At 40.2% G+C, this 26,108-nt stretch overlaps 1 protein-coding gene across 6 annotated transcripts in view; it reads left to right on the forward strand.

Moving 5' to 3' along the window:
- The window catches only part of VAV3 (vav guanine nucleotide exchange factor 3), a 159,172-nt gene that overhangs the window by 80,268 nt on the left and 52,796 nt on the right, over nucleotides 1-26,108 (forward strand). For all 6 annotated transcript variants that reach the window (XR_008330944.1, XR_008330945.1, XM_053391559.1 and 3 more), the window contains 2 exons: nucleotides 15,884-15,985; nucleotides 18,343-18,443. Coding sequence is in view for 4 of the 6 variants with exons in the window: in XM_053391559.1 (XP_053247534.1) it covers nucleotides 15,884-15,985; nucleotides 18,343-18,443 (203 nt within the window). In the remaining 2 variants the exon portion in view is untranslated. The remainder of the gene's footprint in view (nucleotides 1-15,883; nucleotides 15,986-18,342; nucleotides 18,444-26,108) is intronic.

A 26,108-nucleotide genomic window follows, 5' to 3' on the forward strand; every position in this document is an offset into this window, starting at 1 on the left:
TTGGCTTACTCTGGATTGAAAATTAGATTAGCGGTTTCCCGGCCAATGCATTCCTCTTGGGGGCCCTGTCCACACCAAACCTGGCTGAACACTCTTCTTTATGACTGACAGCCTACAGTCTAAAGAGCACAGGTCCAAAGCAATCTACAGTGTTGCTTTCTAGGCTGCATTGGTACTTTTCATCTTTGTATATCAAAACACGTGATGCCTATCTTTCAAAATTTGGCAACCACTAATGTTCAGTATGCTCAAGTGAGGGATATCGCACATACATTCCCATGCAACTAAAGCTCTTCCACATCCCCTTATGGATTTGTTAAAAGATCTGTTATTTCATGTTCCCTTCTCCTCCGAACACTTAGGAAGCAAAAAGAACTTACATCACATTTGAGAGGCTGGCTCCAAATGAGGGATATTTGGGATACACACTATTATTCTGCTTTGTTTGTTTCTGATTCAAAACTTTAAAAAAAGAGCATTCAGGCTCTCTGGGCAGAAAAAACACATAAATTTCTTCAGATGCTGTAATCTATGTGGGGACAGAAAGCACGAACCACTTGCTGTTTCTTGTTTGTGTTTCTATGTTTAAGGATAATTTTTTAAATTATCTGTGTTCTTAAAAAAAAAAAAGCAACTCAAACTACCCTAACTCCAAAAGAACATGGTCATCTCCCCAAGCCAATCTGAGGCACAGAAAAATGACCATACCTACATCTCCAAAATGCCTTGACACCGACCTCCACACCCAAAACACCCTTCTCTTTCCCTTCCTTGGCAAGGGATGGTGACTGGAGTAGAGGCAGGGGGCATGTGGAGAATGGAGAAAGGCTTGTCCCTTGCTTCCCTTCCTCATTCACACACTAGCATGCCGATGAGGGGTGAACTGGGGTGCAAAAGTGTGGAGAACTATTGGACATGCAGGTCTCCTGAGAGCTGTTGACATTGACTTATTTTTTCCCCTAAATTACACTGCTAACTTAGAGCAGTGGGTTTAGTTATTCTGTTGTCATTCAGAGGGCTGTGTTCCCATTTCAGGGTTCGCCTGATCGCAATCCTTCCCCTGAACCTTCAGTAGGTGGATCAAGGACAAAGACCTATAACTGAAAAGATTGTAGAATTGTGGGGCTGTGACCATCTTGAGGCATTTCCAGCCTGTCTTGAATTCTGGTGCCTCAGGTGCCACCTATGAGTGCCTATAATGAAAGCTGGCCTACAAGTTGTACCAGCCCTGAATTTTCCTGAAACTGAGCAATGGCATGAAAACCGTTACAGACAAGCAGGAAGATGTTTTTTGTGGGGTTTAAAATCTGTAATTGTGCAATTTTAAATCACAGCGGGTGTGTTTGTGTGAGCTGTCCTTTCCCTGAGGTAACTCTACTCACTTCAGGCTTTGATACTGGAAGTAAATTCAATTGGGTGAAAATAAATCAGAGAGAAGCATTCTGTAGGAGTGCTCAGCACAACCTGCTCATATGTCCCTCTACGCAGGGGTAACATTCAAAAGACCCAAACAAAGAAGAATTCACGATGTAAAAGGCTGGCAGACACTGTGACATTAAATAATGTTTGGGGGGAAATGATAACTTTGTAATACAGATGAGCATTGGGAGCTGGACAAATTCATAATAATTATGAACTTCATCGACATCAGGGTTCTTTCCTTAAAAAATTGTTTTAATCATTGCTGAGAGGCTCAGGAAGCAGTATAGGTTAGTATGCAAGTCAAGGGTGTAAAATATTGATTTACTGGTAGTATATTTTCTGCACTGTGTTATTCCCACACACGGACCACACATGCATGCACTCTCGCTCTGCTGTGCAGTGAACAGATGGTTTCACTGAGCTGTTCACAATTACATCCGGATAGCTTTGCTTGAGAGCCTGTGGATGCTTGACTTGGGACTTATCAGAGTGTAAACTCAGCATGTAGTTTACCTCAGAAGCTTTCTATTTCAATCCACTGTGCAGCATCTTAAGCTCTCACTTAGGTTAAATTTCACCTGTCATGATGATGACTAGCTCATTCATTTCTTTAGGGTCTTCCGGCTCTTCCTCACAACCCTCCTTAATCCTCTCTGAAAATTTTTTCATCAGCAGGATTTTCCACTTCATTATTCAAGCTCTCTTCCAGGCCATTAAAAACCAAACATTTTTCTGTTTTCACATGGTGATGGCTCCTTCCAAGGTACGCAGAAGAAAATACTGTAGCAATACTTTACCCAACACTGCTATCAGATGCATTATATCTCTCCTTCTGCATGCCTTGGCAGCCTGTTCCTATGACTACTACCATGGGCCTTAAAGGGGGTTGCCCTTGAAGACTGTAAACTGCAGATGGCTCAAAATAGAGCAGCACAGCTTTAATGTAATGGCTAGCCATGTAAAATGTATTTCACCAAATACTATGTTGTGCTGATTTGGATTCATGCCAAGCATTATCATATTGGCCCATTTTCATAGTGGCTGGGAACAGGATCAGTGTGAACTAAAGATGAACATTAGGGCTGGGCAATATATTGATATATCAGTCCATATTGTGATATCAGTTTCATAGGTTTTGACCTGGCAATAGATTGCTAATCACGATGTGTGTGTGTGTGTTATACAAAAATCACAATGTGGGAAAACCATGAAGCCAGCCTATGCCTCTACATAGCTCTATCCTTATTTCAGACATTGTGATATATTGGTATGTCATGATGCTTAGCTGTTGATATATCATGATGCTGAAAACCAGATATTGCCCAGCCCTAATGAGCAAAGCATGTATCGCATGTACATACCTGTGCTTGCACATACAATTCCGAAATCTTGAAAAACCTCTATTAAAGGGGAGAAATTGTGACATTCAGTGACAGTCAATTTTTGTGTGCATTTAAGCTTCATGCCCCTTAAGGACATTTAAAGATGAAACGTTTCAGGTGCATCATGGTGTTTGGTGCTCTATGTTTTTATTATTGGAATAAAAGCAGGATGTAGATTTTAAAATAAGCCTTGACATTTTCAGAGCCTTCCAGTGTAATTGGTACACTATTCCTATAAAAGCTTCAATATCCAGTTCAGTTTGATGGATATGAATCTAAGAAGGGAGTAGAACTTCCTTTAAAAAAAGTATGCTAGATTGACAGAACAGCAGAAGGAGGGGTGCTTACTGTGCCTTCATTTCTTATGCTCCTTGCTCTACTTTTTTAATGTACCATTCAGGTTCAAGTTAAACCAACCTCTTTCTTTAAAAAATACATATGCATAGCAACTTCTTCTGAGGGAATATTTGATCTCTGACATTTTGAACACTGACGTCTTGAATTAAAGCTGTTAGTGTTAATATCAATGCACGTAAAAAGCCTGAGATATATGCTGAATTCTCAGAACAGCATGGGAAAGCACTTCATGTTTAACACTATGATAGATTTACATTTATGCTTGCTTTTATCCTGGTGAAATTCGGTCATCCTTGTTACTTTTTTTCCAAGATATGTTCTGTCACTTTTTGTGAAAGTGATTTCTAAAAGAAGTGGCGGGGAGGGAAAATCATCTTTAATTGCAGATAACAGCCTCCACCCCCCCCCGAGGTGCTGTATTGTGTGGGTTTTAGGTACTGATCTAGGAATGTAATAAGGAAAGGAGACACGTAAGAGTGAAAATAAGGCCTCCTTTTCTCTCAGGGTCGCTGGGGTAATTTGAAGGTTCACCGTGTTGTGATGGGCAAAAGAAAAAGAAGTAGCAGCATTTCTTTGCTGTTATTAAAACTTAGAATTTATTGGTCAGATATTGTTGTGATGATGGACTGTCATAGGCCACTGGTTCCATCAGGAACTGGCATGATTTGCCACCCCCAGATTTAAGAGGAGGAAAGAACCACAGGGAGCTGGAAGGTGGGCACTCAGTGATGGAGTGATGGAGTAGAGATCCTCAGCTTGTGACTCTATATGCCAGGAGAGCAGGAAGCACATCTGCTGGCTCTCCCATGCGCCTCTCCTGCAGAATGCACAGCCTCATCAGGGAGAAGGGGGGTCCTTCTCTCTGTTATGCTTTTGTGGAATTCATTACCCAGGTAAAACTGAGGTTCTAGTCTTATTCCATCTGAAGCAGGTCTTGGTGGTCCAACTTTTATTTAACATAAGCTTTCTTAGGATTGTTGGGCAAACCCTCACAGGGTAGCCTACAAGAAACATGTCAAAACAAACATAATAAAAACAACACCAGAGTAGGGAACCAGCAGCAAGATGGATAAAGAATATGGTGAATAAAAAACTGTATTCTGGCATTGCTCAATAACTCAAGAAAGGTGGCCAATGAGTGTTTTTGGCTGAGGTGATTCCATCATTGCAGAGTTACCACTTAAAAGACCTGTCTCTGGTAGCTGCCAACCTGATCTCAGTGGTGAGCCCAAATACTTTGGAGTCAATCAGGTTCATATAGACACAGGTGGTCTTTTAAAAAACCTGAGTTGAAACATTCAAGGCTTTAAAAAGGCTGGTATTAGTACTTTCCCATTTGTTCATCTCTCATCAGATGTCAAACAAGCATTCTGGTGGCTGAAGGTTGCACCCGCTCAAGTTTGTAGACAGTCCAAGTTTGTAAAGGCAGTCCTATGTAGAGAGCCTTAGAGAACTTTTGCACTGGAAAAAGTTCAGCTAAATCAGTGCTTACACCTACTTTTTTCTGAAGTCGGGGGTAGATATGACATGCACCTGTGGGTGAACCAGCAGCTTGCAGGTTGTAGGTTGAGTTTTAGTGGGAAAACAAATAAAGATGAAAAGGTTAAGGATTTTCTCCCTGCTGTTTTCTCCTTATACTTTCAGCTTCTTGACTCTGCGTTTGATTGGGTACTGTGTCTAGTTAGACCATGCAGCAAAATGCTAAAATAAGGCTTCTCTATTTAAAGCCCAAATGGAGCTGGGTATGCCTCCCTCTTGATGGCACAGTTTAGTCCTTCAGATTTCTGAACATGTGCAGAGATAAAGGTAAACTAGGGCTTTTATTGATCAGCATTTTAGTTCAGCATAGAACCAAATCTTGAGTTATGTCGTGCTGTATAGGCATAGCATAGCACGTGGTTGTTCTTCTACAGCTGAATTTAACTGCGAAGCTGGGCAAAGTACAGGATAACATACAAACACCTAATGTGGGGTTAAAAACCAGTTATTCAACAACCTGTCAGGAAAAAGTTGGATGCAGTTTGATAAGGTCTTTATCCAGCAGTGGATTGGTATGAATGAAAAATGGTGCCTTCATATCTCTCGGTTATTACAGTCCATAGATTGTTACATGAATAAATCATTGTGAACCTGAATTGTTCTTCCATAGGAAGAAAGAGGCTAAAGCATGGTCATTAGCTTGATTGAAACAATGCACTACATACCCAGAAAGCTAGCAAGATTAAATCCTTTAATCTCTAAAAGGGCAGCCACCCTATGATCAAATAAGCAAATTTTCTTGCAAAGTCTTAGAAGTAAATTGCATTCTCTTGATCAAAAGCACAGTTTACTTGTGATACAGTTAATTTAATTAGGCAACATGCCTTTCTGCTAGAAATCCTTTGATGTGACAAATCTGGGATGTATGAGTATTAACATATGGAGACTTGATTGATTGATTAATTCAGTAAATGCTGTTCTTCAAAGATTATTTCTGAGCTACAGCTAGGAAGTCCCAAACATAACAAAGAGAATTTCTCCAGAAGAGAAACATTTTGTGGAAATGTTGAGAGATGTTGTGGAAATATCCCTTCTTGCATTGTATGTCTTCCGTTGGTTTATCACTATTACCCATAGACAAATACTTACGTTTTTCTATATGTGCGTATTGTTTTAGTTTCCAGTTATTATAATAACAAATGACAAATTGAAATATTATCCAGTCTCCTGTGGTTTTGTTGGTGCATGGTGGGTGGCATCTGCAGAAATGGGCTGGAATGTAAATTTTGCCTTTGTCTGGGAATGCATAAGTACCGCTCAGTTTCCATTGTGTTTAAGTACCTCCAGTGTACATTTCTGCTGTTCGAGTACATTGCCCTTATAAATGAGCGTTGCTTCTATGAAGCTTTAATTAGCAAAAAAGAGACCTAGAGAATAGGTAAATTAGCGGGTTCAAAGGGTCTCTCTTCCTATTTTCTATATGACATTGCCTGCCCAGCAATCTTTTCTCTTTGACCACTCATGTTCCCTGTCAGCTTTATATAGTTCGTTCTGTTTCTTGGTCTGGCGGTGTTCTTGTCCAGGCTGAGTTTGATGTTGCTGAGTTTTGGAAATGAACTCTCCCTCATAGGAAATAACTAGTAACTGGTCACCCACTTATCCAGGGTTGAGCCCCATTGAATTCAGTGGAACCTGGAGACTAGATAATATTTCAGTTTGCCATTTGTTGTTATAATAATTGGAAACTAGCACAATGCACACATATAGAACAACATTAAGTATTTGTCTATGAATTCAGTGGAACCTATTATTTCTTAGTAGGTGTATATAGAATTGCATTGTTTTAAATTCTGAACAAAACCCCTTTGCATTTTGGCTAGGCTTATAAATAAACTGTGGCCTTTTCTGAGCGAACTCCCCCCTCTCTTTTCTCTCCTGTTCCTTAAAAGTTGGGGACTTCTCCCCTTTCAGCTTTCTAGCCCTGAGCAATATCCTTGCTAGGTCCTCGTGTCCTTTGGCATATGAGTACAAACCCATTTGATCACTTCAGTATGTAGAACTTGAATTTTCCAAGTGCCACACAGTGTTCGTTCCTCATTTACAAGGAGTCATTGCTTTAGTGTCACAATATCTGTGCTGTGGAATTCCCTATCTATTGACAGCACTGAAAAACTTTTATATTTCTCTGAGCCTATCCAGTCAGATGATTTAGTTCTGTTTGTTTTAAATGTTCCATTGGTCTTTATCTTTGTTTGTGCTATGTATTGAAGTTCTCACCCTGGCCACCAGGAGTATCGTGTATATAGTTTTCACTCAGGTCCACGTCAGTTACTTTAGGCGGGAAACCCTGGGTTGTTGTTGCTACAATATTGACAGCCGGCTGCCTATAAAAGCAGGATAGGGTACAGCTCCACCTGCTATTGGAGGAGATTAACCACACTTTTGGTATTTAAGGCATTCATCAAATTCACATACTGTTGCCATTCCATCAAGAAAAAACATCTGCCTTGTTATTTTTCATTATCTGAAGTGGCTCTTAGAGTCAGATTTTTAAAAGTTTTATGTCGCAATGTATATAGAATATATCTGTTTTTGACAAGTACACTACTTTAGACTGCTATGCTATAGCTATTCACCTTAGCGTCTCGTTTTTTATGTTCTTGAAACCTTTATATTGAGGGGAGCATTCAGTCATGCAGATTTGTCACTTACAGTTTGAAGTGATAGATTCCAGGAATTGTTTTATCATGTGATCTACAGTCTATATTGACTAGGCCTAAGCTTACTTGTGTAATCGTGTCCTTTTGAACCAATGTTTCCTTTGGACTAAGGTTTAGTTAGGTTTGTTGTGAAAACAACAACAAATAACTTATTTCACATTGAAATTTTAGGCAGAAAGGTATTTCCTCCCTTAAATACACTCCCCCCCCCACCAGTTGTTGGGGGAAAATTAATTAAATTGAAATTACTTGACATCTAGGTGGGAAGAGGTGAGTTGTTAATTAAGTGCCCTAGGAAAGCAATTTTTCAAGATTTAATTGAAATGTTTGTAATGGGTTTAAGCAATGACTCTGCTGCGGCCTTGACATGGAAAGGTGAGAATGTGCATGGGTTTTAATTGCTGAAACTTGGTCAGTATTGAATAGCTGCTGAAGAACCACCAGCTTAAGACAAAAAAAACCCCAACAACAGCAATGGGGTGGGATAGGATAGGACACGATTCAACTCTTCAAATGCATCAGTGGGAGCAACATACGTAAGAGAGAACAAATTTATTTAGGCTAAAAAGCAATTGTGAGTATACAAACCAATGGCTATCGGTGGTCTTTAACAAATTAGGGCTGGGAATAGGATTTTTTTTCTTAACTACTGGCGCTGAATATCTCTGGAATAGTCTCCCTAGAAGAACTTTGAGAGCTAAGTGACCTTGAAAGCATTTTACCTTCAGTTCAGGGTTGTAAATAGATACTCCTCCAGTCCCATGTGGTGAATAAGAATCACCTCCAGGCAACAGTGCAAGGAAGCATTATACAAATTCGATTTTTCCTTCACTCAGGCTACAAATGGCTTATATGTATGGGTGTATGGGACACCATTATTTCCTCTCCCACTGGTGCCTAGTTGTTGGGTGTGGGGAGAGAGAGGACAGAGAATATTTGGTCACAGAGCTTAAAACAGAAATGAAGCTGAGTGATACCCATCAGTAGCCCAGTCTTCCAATTAAGAGGGCCTTTTTACATTCTGTCTTGGGTGGTGCATTAACGTGCAAACTAGATGAACAGAAATTCATGACTCATGATATTATATTTATGGGACAGGCTCATTCAAGGAAGGAGTCTCCTATTGCAAGTTTGCAGGATAACTCTTCACCCCACTAGCAGTTAACTTGAAGCAAGGCTAGATAGCAGGGTTTGCTGCATGCGTGGGAACTTTAGGCCCACATGAGCTGTTGATTATTTCAGTATCTTACTTCTAAAATTACTCCCTCGTGACAATAACAGTGTTTCTCCAATACACAATTTTGGAATTGCAGCTCTAAAAACTTATCATTCGCTATGCAGCGCAATGCTTCACTTTGGCCATATGTCAAACTGAACTTATTTTATTATGTAATGGGTTTCCTAGCATGTTAGTGTCATCTAAAGCTGTAGCTCTCTCTCTCTTTCAAAAAACCTTTTGCATGTCAGATCCATATTTTTTTTAAGCAGCTAATGTTGAAACGTGGTGTATAAAATTCTTTCTCTAGCAGAAACACTGCATGGAAGGAAATAGATTTTTTAGTGTTACAAAATCTCTGCAGGAGGGATTTGGACATGTTTTATTTTTAGGAACTTGACCTTCTATGGGAATGAAGAGATTTTAATATCATTCCTCCCAAAAGAATGAAAACCCATTGTACTGTACCTCACAACCCTTTTCTAATAGATCATCCTAGGATAAGTTATCAGATACCAGGTACTCCTATTTAGGATGATGCATACAGGAGCTGTGCATGATAAAGTGTTACAGATGGAAGTACAGTTGCTTTTTGGTGCAATCTTAGTTGTAACTTCTAACTGTGCATAGAAGTCTAAATCTGATGAAAAGTTAAACCATGTTATCTAGTGCTGTCTGGAGGCTACATACTATATCTAAAGAGTTGAGCAGATTTGGCAACAATCATGCTTCCTGGTTGTATAAGTGCCAGTACATTTGCTGCTGGTTCCCAGGAATTCAAAATGCATTTCTCTACTTTTTGTGTTAATTTAGGCCCAACCTAAAGCCCAATTGGGACGCGGGTGGCGCTGTGGGTAAAAGCCTCAGCGCCTAGGGCTTGCCGATCGAAAGGTTGGCAGTTCGAATCCCCACGGTGGGGTGCGCTCCCGTTGCTCGGTCCCAGCGCCTGCCAACCTAGCAGTTCGAAAGCACCCCCTGGTGCAAGTAGATAAATAGGGACCGCTTACTGGCGGGAAGGTAAACGGCGTTTCCGTGTGCTGCACTGGCTCGCCAGATGCAGCTTTGTCACGCTGGCCACGTGACCCGGAAGTGTCTCCGGACAGTGCTGGCCCCTGGCCTCTTAAGTGAGATGGGCGCACAACCCCAGAGTCTGTCAAGACTGGCCCGTACGGGCAGGGGTACCTTTACCTTTACCTTTTAAAGCCCAATTGCCTTCTCAATCCGACCCACGGATGGTCCGGGAATCAGTGTGTTTTTACATGAGTAGAATGTGTGCTTTTATTTAAAGTGCACCTCTGGGTTATTTGTTGGGCATAGGAATTTGTTCATCCCCCCCCCCCAAAAAAAATATAGTCCGGCCCACCACATGGTCTGAGGGACGGTGGACCGGCCCACGGCTGAAAAAGGTGGCTGACCCCTGATTTAGGTCTAAGCTCGCACACTAGCTCAGATTTTGGTGTTAAGACATCAGCCAATTTTGTAGGAATATTATTTGGCCCCTGTCCAATTATGTGCATGTACATATTTATTGATTTACTCTCTGAGCTATCGCCAGGGTTCAGGACACGTAACAAGCACTTTGGACTCAGTCTTTTTCTCACACCCCCAAGGAATCAAATTGTTCCAAATGTTGTCTGGTAGTAATGCAAAGAAGTTGCAGTGTCTGGCTAGACAACATCTAGGCAGTGGTGGCATACTTGTGCAAAATACATTTTGGGGGTGGGGGTGGGGTGGGCTCCAACCAATTTAGTTGGATATTACACTAGTATCCAATTACATATCTTCAAAGAAGTGAATAAGATTATTATGAGATGCAGAAGCATAATACAATATTATTATTATTATGCTGTGGATGTAGTGTATTTTGATTGCACTAAGGCTTTTGACAAAGTTCCCCATGATATTCTGGGGAAGAAGCTGGTAAAGTGTGGGCTGGACCAGGTGAGTGTTAGGTGGATTTGTAGCTGGTTAGTGCTTATTAACGATTCCTTGTCATCCTGGAAAAAAGTGACAAGTGGGGTGTCACAGGGTTTTATCCTGGGCCCATTGTTGTTCAATTTCTTTAAAAATGACTTGGATGAAGGTATTGAGGGGCATGCTTATCTAATTAACCTGGGAGGGGTAACTAATGCTGCAGAAGACAGAATAGGGATTCAAGATGACCTTAACAGACAACTGGGCCTAAACTAACAAAATGACAAATGTGAGGTTCTACACTTGGACAGGAAGAACAAAAAAATAGCTGCACAGATAAAAGATGCAGGACACCTGGCTTGTGAAAAGAATCTAGTGGTCTTAGTAGACCACAAACTTAACATGAGTCAACAATGTGGTGCAGCATCAAAAAAACTAATGCTATTCTAGGCTTAATCAATTGACATACAGTGTCCTGATCTAGGGAAGTAATAGTCCCACTCTATTCTGCCTTGGCCACGCCTGGAGTACTATGTCCAGTTCTAGCATCACAATTTAAGAAAGCTATTGACAAGCTGGAACATGTGCAGAGGAGGGTGACCAAGATGATAAAAGGACTGGAAACCAAGCCTTAAGAGGAATGATTGAGGTGAATTGGGTATGCTTAGACTGGTAAAGAGGAGATTGAGAGGAGATATGATAGCCACATTCAAATATCTGAAGGGCTGTCACATGGAAGATGGAGCCAGCTTGCTTTTTCTTGTTCCAGAGGCTAGGACCTGAACCAATGAATTCGAGTCAGAAGAAAAGAGATTCTAACTAAACATCAGGAAGAGCTTTCTGACAGCAAGAGCTGTTTGATGGCGGAACAGTTTGAGGTGGTTGACTCTCCTTCCTTGGAGGATTTTAAGCAGAGGTTGTTGGGTGCCCATCTGTCATGTATGATCTATTTGAGATTCCTGCATTGCAGGGGCTGGACTAGATGCTGTTGGGGTCCCTTTCAACTCTACATTTCTGTGATTCTATGGTGCCAACCAATTCCCCACCCCACTGGTGGAGAGATTTGGGGGGGAGGGAAAGGCAATGATCTTCCCTCTCACTTCTCTTTGCAGATGGAATGGGCTATGTTGAGTTCAGGTTAACCAAAAATTTAGTATGAACTCCAGGAATTAAATGAGAGGCATTTTTTCCTCTTAAGTAAAAAGCATATTAAGGATATTAGTGAACACGGGCTTACCAAAAGGTATAAAATAAACAAAATAGTTTATGCTATAACTAAGATGCTAAAAACACATTTATCCTCAAGTTACGTGGTATAACCTGGCCTTTGTCATTTCCTCTATTCTCTTATATCCGCAAGTGGAGTAAGCTTATGCCCCAAGAATTAAACTTCTTGAGTATTAAATATTTTGGCTCTCATTGCAGGAAGTATTGAAATAACGAAACATTTCAGAAGCTCTCCCAGTAGGAAGTACCCGAATAAATTTATGATTTGACACATCTTGCTCTTGTGTTTCATATCACATTATTTTAGTCTCATCAGATGTGACATATAATTTGACTGCATAAACCACTGTGACACAATGCGTAATGCCTGGTCAAATATTGAAATGAGCAAAAGAGCTTTCAAGCCCACACTTAATGCAGCATTATAGTGTTTTGATAAGGATTTTCCTCCTTCCGTTTGTAGGAAAATTGGATTGGAGGGATTTCACTTTCCTATCTGCTTTTTATTCTGTCTTCAGCATTTTCAGTGTCCATCTTCCTTCACGGTGGTATTGATAGGACTTGAACATGAAACCTAAGGCGGGGATTGCAAACTTGTGGCCCTCCAGATGTTGTGGACCAGATGTTGTGGACCACAACTCCTATAATCCCTGACCATGGCCTCATGGGTGTTAGAGTCCAACAACATTTGTCTGTAATCAGCTCTGGCTAACACAAGGAGCTACGTAGAAGACCCAGCAATGAAGCCTCTTATCGGCAATTGGGCAAAGTGGTCTTTGTGCTCACTGGTTTTAGCAAGAAAGGCAGACTGTCATCTGAGAGGCTGTCCTTATATCTCTCTTGCCTTTAGCACACTGAGGTGTGGCTAATTACGTAAAAGTATAAATGAGACATTAAATTTGGATCTAAGGAGCTGAGCAGGTTCATTCACGGAACTCTTGATGTGAATTCATATAATAATGATGATGATTTTATTTGTGCCCGGCCCATCTGCCTGGGTTGCCCCAGCCACTTTGGGTAGCTTCCAGCAAAATATAAAAACATAGTAAGACATCCAACATCCAAAGTCCTTATATATAATGCAAGTAGTTGTGTAGTATTGGATCATAATATTTCCTTAATCCATGGGAAAAGGGTGATTAAATAACATGGAAGTTGCAGGAGAGCGTGTGAATGTTCCCACAAATTGATGGTTTTCAGCTGCATGTGAATGGAGGCTGAAGTATTGATTCACACTGTCTTGTGTGAATCAATATTATCGAGCAAAGACTGTGAAGGGAGATGGGGGCTGTGGGATGAGATTCAGATTTAAGACTGTGGTTTGGTGAAGGTGGCCTCTGTTTCACATTACTTGTTGTTGCTTCATTTGGGGGCTGCCCTGAACCGTTTGTTGCCACTACTGCCATTTCCAAACCCAGGGACATGATCCAGTCAAATATAAGCACTCTTTTAAGTTGAATCCAGTGCGTGAAAATCTAAGATCTAACTTTCCCATTGAAATCTGTGGAACTTCAAAGTGCTTTAGGTGTGAATTTGCAGTGTGTGTTTCCGAAACCCACATTGTGCTTGCATTTCTGCTCTTGAGAAATGAGCATAGTGGCTTACTGCCCAGTGAAGCAATTTTCACCGAGGAAGTTTGTATTCTTAACTCCCCAAGTTTTAACTTGCTTCGCTAGCCTGAAGTCGTACAGCCCAGCCATAAGCCTGCCACTTCAATGAGACCTAACTCAAGAAACAAGTCTTGGAAAGCGGAGTAGAAAATGACACGTTGTTGATGTTTGTTATTGGGTACATTTGCTGTTGCATATTGCATCTTTCTCTTCCATTTTGTGCTGTTAGTTCAGAGCATGCCCAAAATTGTATAGCTTAGCTGACCAGTAGATCTCTAGATCAGGATGAACCCAAGCTATCCTCCTCCTCCTCCTCCTCCTCCTCCTCCTCCTCCTCCTCCTCCTCCTCATACAGTGGAACCTCGGGTTAAGAACTTAATTTGTTCCGGAGGTCCATTCTTAACCTGAAACTGTTCTTAACCTGAGGTACCACATTAGCTAATGGGACCTCTGGCTGTTGCTGCGCCGCCACCACACAATATTTGTTCCCATCCTGAAGCAAAGTTCTTAACCCGAGGTACTATTTCTGGGTTAGCGGAGTCTGTAACCTGAAGCGTCTGTAACCTGAAGCGTCCGTAACCCGAGGTACCACTGTATATCCCATGTGGCATCTCTTGTCAATTGTAATATTACAGAATCATGAAAGAATTTCTATGACAAAAAATACATTGTTTATCCACGCTCCCACTTACATTTTTCAGCAGTGAAGACGAAATGTATATGCCTAATGAGCTTGGGAGAAAATTAGTTTTCTGCATATTACTTTAGTAGTCCTGCACTTTTTAATATTTCTACTCACTTGTTAATGTGATAAAGGCGAAACACAAAGCTATAAAATAAATGTTCCACATTGTGACACAAACTACATTTTACTGTGACTTGAAATCAATGTTGGCATTATAAAAATTGCACATGTAGGTCACACACGTAAGGGTAATGTGTTCTATTAGCAGCTGGTGTGTTCATTTCCAATTGCTTATTTAGACAGGTCTGTGTGCAGATGACAATTTGAGCAAATGTAGCTTTTGCTGGAAAATCCATAAAGGAGCAAATGACAAAGTCACTGATACATTTCTTATTTGCATTATTGTCTTGTGCCCCCTGTTTAACCAATAAACTATTGAAATACAAACAGGCAATGTTGTAGTTAAGAGTAATAAGTGCATTAAAAATAGGCTCATATGAGATATGACTCCAAGAATGAGCAGCATTTGAGAGATTTACATAAACAACAGCATAAAACAGTTATCATTTGAGTATTTTATAGACACTGCTACAGGATATGGTGGTAAGGTGATGGAAAACAGTGAGCAGGACATTTCCAAACACAACAACATTTTGACTTGTCTGTATATATTTTTCTCATGTCGACTAAATCTGCCTGCAAATGTTTGTTCTTGGCATTGTTTTTACCATAATAGAAACATCATCATAATGAATGTCCTCCAGGCATACTGTATGAGTTTTCTTTCTGATTAATCTCCTCTACTCATTCAGATTTTTATATGTTTTGCATAAATCTATATTGCTTTGTGCTAATGGCAGTGAAACTTCTAACATTGATTGGCTGAGCTGATAGGAAGCTGGAATGTTCAGAATAACCTGTTCGAGAAACAGATCTATCAGAATAATTCAGTGGGAAGTTATGAGAGTCCAGGGGTGCAATGTGGCTGAAAGGCAATGCAACAGGAACCAGAGAGAAGAGTAGGAGATTTGAAGATGGAGCAGGAAGGGGCTAGTGAGAGTGAGGCCTTTGAAGAACCTTCATAGTGCTTTAAGGTCAGGAAGACTGTGTTTATGGCTCTTGGTGTAATGTTTAGAAATATTTTGCATGTCTTTGTAGCATTTCTGGAAAGGTAGAAATTGGAGCAGTTGTAACCTAGGGCAGAATAGCTTTGTTTACACAGCTATGGAAGATTCTGGCAGGACTCAATTTAACTTGGAATCCACCCTTTTCAGAGCTGCTGCACATTTTCTCAGCTATCCACCACAACCCCCGGGTCTCCTTCCTGGTCAGACACTGCTCGTTCAGACTGTGTTTGCATATATTTGAAGAATATCCATATCAGTATTGATTGTCATGGGCTGGCTGTACGCAGAGGTATGGTGGAGGCACCAGCTTCTTCCCCAAGGGAAGAAGGCTCAGAGTCAGGGGATTGGTGGTGGGGCAAGAAGGAGTGAGAAGAGGGAGAAGATTGGGAGGTGTCAGAAACTGAAGTGGTAACAGGGTTAATGATCAGGGAGACTCTATGGTGGAGAGAAGTCCAGAAGCAAAAGTGGCAGCAGAAGAGGAGGGAGGCCAAGAGGCAGACATGAGTTGGGCTGGCCCATTCCTGACAGTGATATTGCCCAGAGATGCACCACTTTACACTTGTTTGCACTGAACCACATTTGCTGTTTTAATGTTTGGAGAGATCTTTTTGAAGCTCCTTGCCGGCCCTTTTTCAGCTTTATGATTGACTATATTTTATTGCTCTAAGGACAGCAACTAAAACATTGGTTTCTGTGCTCTGCAAATATTTACAAATATTGAACTAAAAACGTATCTTTTTCTAGGTCCAACATAAGGCCGCATTATGGAGAAACAAATACTCATAACTTCAAAATGCATACCTTCACTCGTGTAACATCCTGCAAAGTCTGTCAGATGCTTCTGAGGTAAGTGTCAAGGGAGCTGAATAATAATTAGAATTGCACCAAATTTGGGGGAAAAAACTATTGCATTGAATAAATTAATTAAAATTATCCGTCTGGCTAGAACAAGGTCTCCTGATAGGATTTAAAATCCAACTTGCAGAAACTGATAATTCAGTATCAGGGTAAATTTGGCTGTAGTGTCTAAACTGTATGAGTATTTGCAGCTAAATATATAGTTTTGCTGATAGTTAAATCCCATATGTGCAACTGGTGGCTTGTGGGGTATGTAGAACAATTTTTTTGTTGCTCATGGAGTTCCTACCAAATTTTTATCAAGCTGAAAAAAAAAATGTTTGCAAAGAAAAGAAAAAGCTTTCAAGTTTATGGGAGTGAATGAGGGAGTGAGGGAGAAATCCCACTATTTAATTTTAATGCTACATCCCTTCTTTCATGCATAATATCTTTGCTATGTCTGAGCTCATAACTGTGAAACCCAGAGTTATTGAAGGCACAAATGTTTACTCTCACTGTCAGCCATAAAGGGCTCGCAGAATGCCTTGCATATCAATCAAAACAGAGCAGTCCATGTCCTTGGGATTCTAATATAAAAAAACACAACCTAAAAGGAAAATGTATTAGGCAAGAAGAGGGAAATAAGTGAATTCAGGTACCAGTGCTTAGTTAAAAGTTCTAATGATGAACTGAGATGAAAACAGTTCAAGGAGAGGCAGACCCAAACATTGCTAGTCTCTTAGCTACGCAGATGGAATGGCCTTGCATCCTTTTTCTTCACATTTCTACTGTAGCATGGTGGAATGACTGCTGCCATGTGACAGTTGATAGAAGGAAGAGCCTGGCTTCTCAGCAGAGCTCACAGCATTATTATAGAACCTGGCCCTCCATCTCTGTGGTCTGGAAAATGAAGAGTTCGTTTAGAATAAGGAAGCTGGCAATTTCCTAGTGGTAATTTGAAAGAGTTTTTAAAAAGCTGGTGCTTGGTAAAAATAGCTTCTGTATTTAGAAAAGAAATAAAAATGGTGAAAACAAAAATGGTAGAACTCTTACTAGATATAACCACCAATAATCTTTTTTAAAACGAAAAGCAGACCAAATAGGTGAGTATGGTGTGGAAAGGTTCCAAAATGGAACTTTAGTTTTTCTAGCACTGAATCATTTAAAAACTCCGTAGCTGTAATTTTTATCCACTGCATGCCATAATTATTTCTAGTGTGAATTTTCAGACCTAGGTTTGGACCCAGAGAAGTAGCATGTGTCTGGATAACCAGAAACACACACACACACACACACACACACACACACACACACACACACGGTTTTTCTTTTAGTAATTTCTAATGCTGAGGAGCCAAGCTGTTGTTAAGTTTAAAAAGTGGCTTGTCTCCTCTGGAATGGCAATAATGAACATTCTGGTTGCTTATTCAATTTTCCTCTGCATGCATATGCAACTTCTTTTGATCCTAACACTCTGTTCCTTTCATTATTTCGGTTTCAAAAATGTTTTTTCATGGTGTTCCTGAAGTTAGCATTCTGACAGCTTGCTCATTGTTATGAGCCACAGTCTTTATTTGCAGTCTGTTTTCTCCACAAGTGGTCCAAAGAAATTTCTCTCTTGTAAACTGTACTATGGCCAGAACACAGAGAATATTCTATGAATGAGGTGATTGGAAGGTTAAGTGTCTATGAAAAGATTTTGGTCGGTTAAAGTCAATGGAAATGAAAAACCATGGAGCCTCATTCCTGGAACAGTTTGAAGCAACATGTGGCTATTACTAAACACAATTTACTCTTTGTGGAATAAAGAGTGGAACCTCAGCTGGATGGCCCCCAAACCCCGAGAAGCCTTTATTGTTAATGAGCCATAAAGTTATTTTTTCCTTAGATAAGCCATTTCTTCTTTCTTCACCGCCCCTGAAAGATTTATTGCATGTTAAAAAATGTATTTCTATTGTAATGTGTTCTCGGTTATGGAAGGTAATACAGAAATTGTGATGATACAGTGCATTTATGTGAAAGCAAAAAAGAAATAATGAATTCCTGCGCCCTGATTTGCATGTCATATTAAACCATAGTCAAAAGCAAACTATGGTTTAATGTGAACACACAGAGTGTTAGTGCACAGTGCTGAAAACCTCTCCCACTGTTCCTCCTTCCCTCCTCCTGTTGCTATGCTCCTGGGAAGCAAGGCAGAATCTGGCTTGTTGTGGTATCTGAACCCAGACTTGTTTCCCCCCAGTTCCTGGCCCATGCTGGAGTCTACAGAATACAACTTTCCAAACTGTCTTGCAAATAACATGGTTGTACACAAAAGGTTGAGTTTTTTCTTCTAATTTCCCCCACCGTCTTACTTTGTATTTCAGGGGAACCTTTTGTCAAGGCTATTTATGTTCAAAGTGCGGAGCTGGAGTCCACAAAGAATGTTTGGGAAGGCTAGACAATTGTGGCAGAGCTAATTTGGGTGGTAAGTCATTTTTATTGTTTGGGATAAATTTTTTAATTAGGCCATAAAGCTTGCCAGTTATAATTAAGACTTAATTTTCTTCTAATTTGTGTTCGTTGCATTGCAGATATTCTTTTGTAGTGATCTTTTATAAGCATAATTATAATTGCATTTTGAAGTCCTGGAATAAGAGACTCATAGAACTGTAGAGTTGGCAGGGACCATGAGGGCCATCTAGTTCAACCCCCTGCCATGCTGGAACCTTTTGCCCAACGTAGCGCTCGAACCCATGACCCTGCGGTTAAGTGTCTCATGTTCTACCTCAGTATGTTGCAACATGAAACAGCAAGGGTGGAATAGCTACAGTCCAGGTGCCTCAGAATTCTGGTGGAGGTCCAGATCCCCCCACACAACTGAGGGCTGTTCAACCTTTTCCACTGGGAGCCACATGCAACAGTGATTCAGGGGCTGCATGCCAGTGTATGTAACTGGAACCAATGGCGACAGTAATGTGACGACAATATGATTTATGTAATTAACTGCGCATTTTACGTAAGTGATGAAATTTCATCACAGTGGGACAGTAAGACAAATAATGTAGTTTTTGGAAGAAGACAAACTGCAGCAGAACAGACAGTGCTGCATATAGGGAATGGTGGAACAGAAAACAATGCCTTCTTACATACCTATGTTCAACTCTCAAAATGGGTCCAGACTTCTCCAGTGCTGCAGTAAAAGTTAGATTTTCAAAGCTATTGCAATTCAAAATCCCCATCCCTGAAAATAAATGCTGGCCACATGACCCGGAAGCTGTACGCCAGCTCCCTCGGCCAGTAAAGCGAGATGAGCCCCGCAATATTTGAGATACTTCCCTGATTAAACTTTCCTGCCTCTTATCAACATGGATATGTTGTCTTAATGTAATATAAGACATTTGACTATAATTATGTAAGGTTCGCTTTGAAGAAATTTCGATAGCATTTTCCTTTTGATTTGTCTCTCCCAGGGGCATGACATAACGGCCAGGTCCACACAAAATGCTATGCCATGGTTTGTTTAGGTAGAGGTAAAGGGACCCCTGACCATTAGGTCCAGTTGCGGACGAATCTTGGGTTGCGGTGCTCATCTCGCTTTACTGGCCGAGGGAGCTGGCGTACAGCTTCCGGGTCATGTGGCCAGCATGACTAAGCCACTTCTTGCGCACCATAGCAGCACACAGAAACGCCGTTTACCTTCCCGCCAGAACGGTACCTATTTATCTACTTGCACTTTGTCGTGCTTTTGAACTGCTAGGTTGGCCGGAGCAGGGACTGAGCAACGGGAGCTCACTCCGTTGCGGGGATTCAAACCGATGACCTTCTGACCGGCAAGCCCTAGGCTCTGTGGTTTAAACCACAGCGCCACCCGTGTCCCATGGTTTGTTTAACAAGCCACAAATTAACCACAAGTTTTCCCACGGATTATCAAGCAGACCATGACTTTTCCTGTCCCCCCCGCCAAGTTTGCTTTGTTTTAGCTGTTCTTGCCTCATGCTGTGCTTTATTTATTTAGGTATTTTATATACCACTCCATATTTCAAAGAAATCTCTGAGCATTTTACAGCATCATAAAAATCACAAATAAATGCAAAAAGAATGTAAAAATCCACATTTAAAATAACTCAAAACAAATAGATAAGAGATCCTCTTAAAACATCACTATAAACGAGAACAACATCAGGTGGGTAGTATAATAAATTGCAGCAGATCTAGACAATTGAAATACAACAGAGATAACCAGCTTTAGTTTTAGTTCTAACTTTGCAAGAGCCAGACACTAGTACTAAAAGAGTTTTGGAGATAATACAAGCTTTTGGTCGAGTGGCAGGTTTTAAGCTTAACAAACAAAAAACAAAGGTACTGGGAAAAAATCTAACAGTGGAGGAAAGAGAGAAGTTTCAGAGTGAAACTGGATTAATGGTAGCAAACAAAGTGAAATATCTGGGGGTTAATTTAACAACTAAGAATGTGAATTTATTTAAAGATAATTATGAGAAATGTTGGACAGAAATTAAGAAAGATTTAGAAATATGGTCGAATTTGAGACTTTCCTTGTTAGGCCGAATTGCTGTTATTAAGATGAATGTTTTGCCAAGAATGTTGTTTTTGTTTCAAACATTGCAGATTGTGGACAGAATGGACTGTTTCAAGAAGTGGCAGAAAGATATATCGAGATTTGTCTGGCAGGGCAAAAAGCCCAGAATAAAATTTAAGATATTAACTGATGCAAAAGAAAGTGGGGGGGGGGTTGCCCTGCCGGACTTAAAACTGTACTATGAAGCAGCAGCTTTTTGCTGGCTGAAAGACTGGCTACTTCTTGAGAACACAGACATTTTGGATTTAGAAGGGTTCAATAATAGGTTTGGTTGGCATGCATATATATGGTATGACAAGGTAAAAATTCATAAAAGTTTCAAAAACCATATTGTTAGGAAAGCATTATACAATGTTTGGATTCGTTATAAAGATCTGTTGGAAAATAAAACCCCTAGGTGGTTGTCACCAATGGAGGCTAAGGAAGTTAAAAAACTTAATATGGAATCTAAATGGCCAAAATATTGGGAAATTGTAGAACAAGAAGGTGGAAATGTGAAACTACAGAGTTATGAGAAACTGAAGTCTAAAGTAAGAGATTGGCTTCATTATTACCAGATAAATGAAGTTTTTAAACAGGACAGGAAAATCGGCTTCCAGGTGGAAAAGTCAAAGTTAGAAACAGAACTGTTAGAACCCAATACTAAAAATTTGTCAAGAATGTACAATCTGCTGCTGAAATGGAATACACAGGATGAAACGGTTAAATCAGCTATGATTAAATGGGCACAAGACATTGGCCATGACATTATGTTTGCTGACTGGGAACAGTTATGGACCACCGGTATAAAGTTTACGGCATGTAATGCCTTAAGAGAGAATATTATGAAAATGATCTATAGGTGGTACATGACCCCAGTCAAGCTTGCAAAAATTTATCATTTGCCCAATAACAAATGCTGGAAATGTAATGAAACTGAAGGTACTTTCTATCACCTTTGGTGGACGTGCCCAAGGATTAAGGCCTTCTGGGAAATGATTTATAATGAAATAAAGAAGGTGCTTAAGTGTACCTTTCATAAGAAACCAGAGGCTTTTCTCCTGGGCATGGTAGGCCAATTGGTGTCAAAGAAAGATAGGACGTTTTTTATGTATGCTACAACAGCAGCAAGAGTCCTCAGCAAAGTATTGGAAGACACAAGAACTACCCACGCTGGAAGAGTGGCAGACGAAGGTGATTGACTATATGGGATTGGCAGAGATGACGGGCAGAATCCGTGACCAAGGGAAAGAGACGGTGGAAGAAGATTGGAAGAAATTTAAATTTTATCTTAAAAATTGTTGTAAAATTAGTGAGTGTTAAAATGTCATGGGTAAAGCATAGCAGATTTGCAGAGATAAATGATTGGACAAGAGGAAAGAAAAGGGTTATAGAAAGGAATTTATAAGTAATTCAGATCAGGGGTTGCTGAAAAAATGTAAAACAGGGATGCAGAAAAGGGAGGCATGGGGAAGTCGTTGAAATTGGGTACATGAAAAAATTCATGAAATTATACATGTTTATATGTTTGTTTGTTTGTGTTTGTTGTTTGTAATGTCTTTTAATATATGTTGAAAAGCCAATAAAAATTTTAAAAAAACAAAAACATCACTATAAACGAGAACAACATCAGGTGGGTAGTATAATAAATTGCAGCAGATCTAGACAATTGAAATACAACAGAGATAACCAGCTTCACCCACCAGCCTGCATTTATAGGTAGCAGCAGCATTCTCACTTCTGCTGTTCTTGTAGCTTCATGTGTGGCTGGGGTAGGGTGCTCAAACAAACCATCCTTCAGATAAGGTGCTGTGTTTGCACATAACACCAAGCCATAGTTAAAACAAACCAAGGTTTGTAAGCCAACAATAAACCCGGGGTTAAATAAACTATAGATTAGTGTTGTGTCTAAACCAGGCCTTTGTGGAGAGCATTTGAAATTTTTTCCCTCCCTTTAGATTTTATTCAGATTAGATGCCAGAGCTGAAAACCATTATGCTTTCGACAAAGCAATCTAAGTATGTTCATGATTAGGTCATTTTTAATGCATTTCTAATTTTAGGAAATTGGACAGAGGTTTTAAATAAAGTTGAAAAAGAACATATTGCCGCTTTGTTGTTGTAAAATGATAATTTATTCAATTCCTTAATCCACGAGGCTGTCTATGTGTGATCTGTGCCTCTAGCCTTCAAACCGAAATGGTTTAATTGCACCATGAAAAGGACTTGGGAAGAATATGCAGACCTTAGTATAGTTGATAGGGTGACAAAATGCAAATAAGTACAGGGCTCCTGTACCTTTTAATAGTTGTGCCCAAGCTAATTTCTGAAGATGAAACTTTTCACATGCTTACATTGCTGCTTCTGAAGAACTATTATAGGTATAGGAACATTGTTCTTTTGTATCTGGTCAGTCTATTCATTAATCAGGGTTTCAGGGTGGTTACTATAATTGACATACATTGTTGTCCAGGCATATATAGTAATTTGAGGGTGGCTAAAAACCCCTGCATGATATTTGCATTTTGTGATTAGAAAATCTGTTTGCATCCCAAAATGAAGCTCAGTAGCAGATGCTTGCATAAGGCTGCACCAGTCTCAAGCCAGAGGCTCTGGCAAGGAGACTGAACCCTCTTATTCCCTGCACCATCTTGGTGGCTTGCAAGGGAGAGAGTTGCTGGTCCAGCCTTTGCCATCTTCAATGCCGAGTCTGCAGATGACCAGAAAGAGGAGTCTGTACAGCAGGAGTCAGGATGTGATACAAGGAGCTAATAGGGTTTCTTTTTCAGCAACTTGTTGCTCAAGTGTAGACTGAGGTGCTCCCCAACTCTTTGCTGAACCACTGATTGCTTTATTGCGCGCACACACACACGACACCGCTTTCCATCCTGGCTACCTGTCAGGTAGATAACTGGAAAAGAAAGGAAAGTGGAACCTTCTTCCTGAACTTCTAATTAGAAGTTTATGCGATAAGGCGAATGAATGTGCCTTGGCAAGATTTATCCTGCAGAGGCTGATGGAGACATATTTCACCAGACCAGTGGTAAGCTGAATCTGATTCAATCAGAGGTAGTATCAGCAAGTATCCTTTTGTATTAATGTTTAAGAGGGATGAATGTAGAGCTAAAAGTTGACAAAAATAGGTGTGTACAGGCAGTTCATGGTTTCCTTGTGAGCCTACATCTATGGTGAACATTTTGCTGCTTTCACACATACACTTGAAACATCTCAAACGCTGAGATATCAGATGTAATGTGTGAACTGGCCCTCAGCCAAGCTTAGCTGCCCTCATGCCTTCCCTTGTTTTAGTAACATGCAGATGCAACAGAGAACCATGGCGCCTTGTGTGTGTTTGGCTGTGCATACATGTTGTGGTTTTATGTGTACATCTAAAATGTCATGGAGGCATGCATTTTTAAGTTCACCATGTTGAGATTTGAGACATTGTGTCCTAAGGGCGCTTGGCTGCCAGGTGTGAGAGATGGATTGCTAAGTCGGTGGTGTGATTCCAGAAGGAGATTCTTATGTTCTTAAGACCAGTTTGGACTTGATGCTTCCAAAGTGGTCTATTCACTATTATGTTTTCAGTAAGGCAAAGTGCAGGGATAAAACTTGGAAACCTGCCTGGAAATAAACAGATCTAGCAGTTGCATTACGTAATATGTATTGCCAAACAGCATGAGTTGTACTTCATTTCAAGATAAGCTATTCAAACAAAGTGGAGGGCAGGCCCACTCATGTCTTGGACTGTATACTCTGAGCATACATTTAAAAAAATGCCCAAAGTTGAACTTTGTTCATAGGAGTGGCCATTTTAGATGTGGCTCATGCAGTTTCTTTCTTAGTTTTCTCTGTCTTTTTGTAAGAAATAGTGTTGTTTCAAACTCTCCACTTTCCTACGTAGTGGGAAGCTGGTACAGTAGTGTTGCAGGATCAGTTTTATTACAACAAGATATTATTTGGAGATTTAGGCTGCAATCCTCAACATACTTACTATGTAGAAAGCTCCATAGTATACAGTGAATACAGTGGGGCTTATCTTTGAGTAGTATAAATATGATTGTGTTCTTCGGGTGTGTTTTGCAGCATTTATTGATTTACATGTATATAAGCAGAGTGTGTGTGTGGCGGGTGTGTGTGTGTGTGTGTGTGTGTGTGTGTGTGTGTGTGTATATATATATATATATATATATATATATATATATATATATATGTATATATGCATACCAATAAGACAGTGCTTGTCTTTAAAGCAGGAATAGTGCCTTAAAACTACCAGCACAACCTTACAACAAGACTGCTTTATGTCAGCCAACTGCAGAACTCTGGTTTCTTTTCCTCCTTTCTGTCCAGATTCTTGTTTTTGCAATATCTACTTTATAAACATACAGCCCGAATTGAAAGAGAGAAGGTAGCCCTAGCCCAGCAGAACATCAGTTTAGCACTAAGCAATATTTAGAGCTACTTCGGAAAGCCAGAAACCTCTTCTTAATCTTTGATACCCATCTGCAAAACTTAGAGCTTCTTCTTCCTTCTTCCAAGCAGCAATGGCTTGGGGTATGGCCGGTGATATATTTGATTGAATCCCCCCACCCCACCCCTTCTACCAGTGCCATGATGCTATCTGATTCTGAAGCTCCCTTCCAAAGAGAACTACTGTTTGATAAATGTGAATTCAAACTCCCTTGGGATGCGCAAAGCTGATTCCTCTGTTATTTGGATGCAGGCCATTGTATTTGCTGTAATAAGAAGTGATACTTAAGGGCTATCTGTGGTGCACAATCTACGATTGTTCAAACAGAAGTGCAAGTCACTACTTGATGCTGCAGTCAGTAAGTGATGACTACACAAGGGTAGTAGACCAGCCTGTAGCCTTGTCTTAATTTAAAAAACAAAAACAAAACAAGAGAGGGTGTCTACAACTAATACACTTTAGAAAAAAATAAGGTAAAGCTAGATTAATTTTGTAGCATGCTTTCAAAAGTTTGTTGATACTGTGTTGTATTCGCCTCTGCTGTTCTGCTCATACAAAAGGCTTCCACTTGCACAATGGGACTTCCCCCTCCTCTCCCTTTCAGCTCCTTATGCACCCTGATAATCTGCTCCAAAGTGTTGAAAGACCTTCTGGAGCAGTTAGTGTGTGTGTGTGTGTGTGTGTGTGTGTGCAGGGAGAGGATAGCATGGGGAAGTCCTACTGTGCAAGCGAAATGCTCCTCCTGCAGCTTTGATGCAACTCACTCTAACCTAAAAGTAACATTATTAAAACACTTTTTCAAAATTATGCATATTAGAGCATAATTGCCAGCTTACCATTAATAAATTCAGGTTACAAAAATCAATAAACAGTGACCATTTTCCCATAAACTTTTTGACAATTCTCCTCTGATATATATCTATAAAAACCCCTGTTATATATTTATAAAAAAACATTTAAGTTTGGTGTTGGCAGTTTCCAATATTTAGTAAAAACTAGCTGTTGTTACCATATATAACTAACCTTACATTCCTTTCATATTAGGTTGAAAAACAGGTAGCAAGTCTAATAGCATAGTGTTATTTGATAATTTCTTTCTTA

Source organism: Podarcis raffonei, chromosome 6 (genome assembly GCF_027172205.1).
Source record: "Podarcis raffonei isolate rPodRaf1 chromosome 6, rPodRaf1.pri, whole genome shotgun sequence".
Lineage (NCBI taxonomy): Eukaryota > Metazoa > Chordata > Lepidosauria > Squamata > Lacertidae > Podarcis > Podarcis raffonei.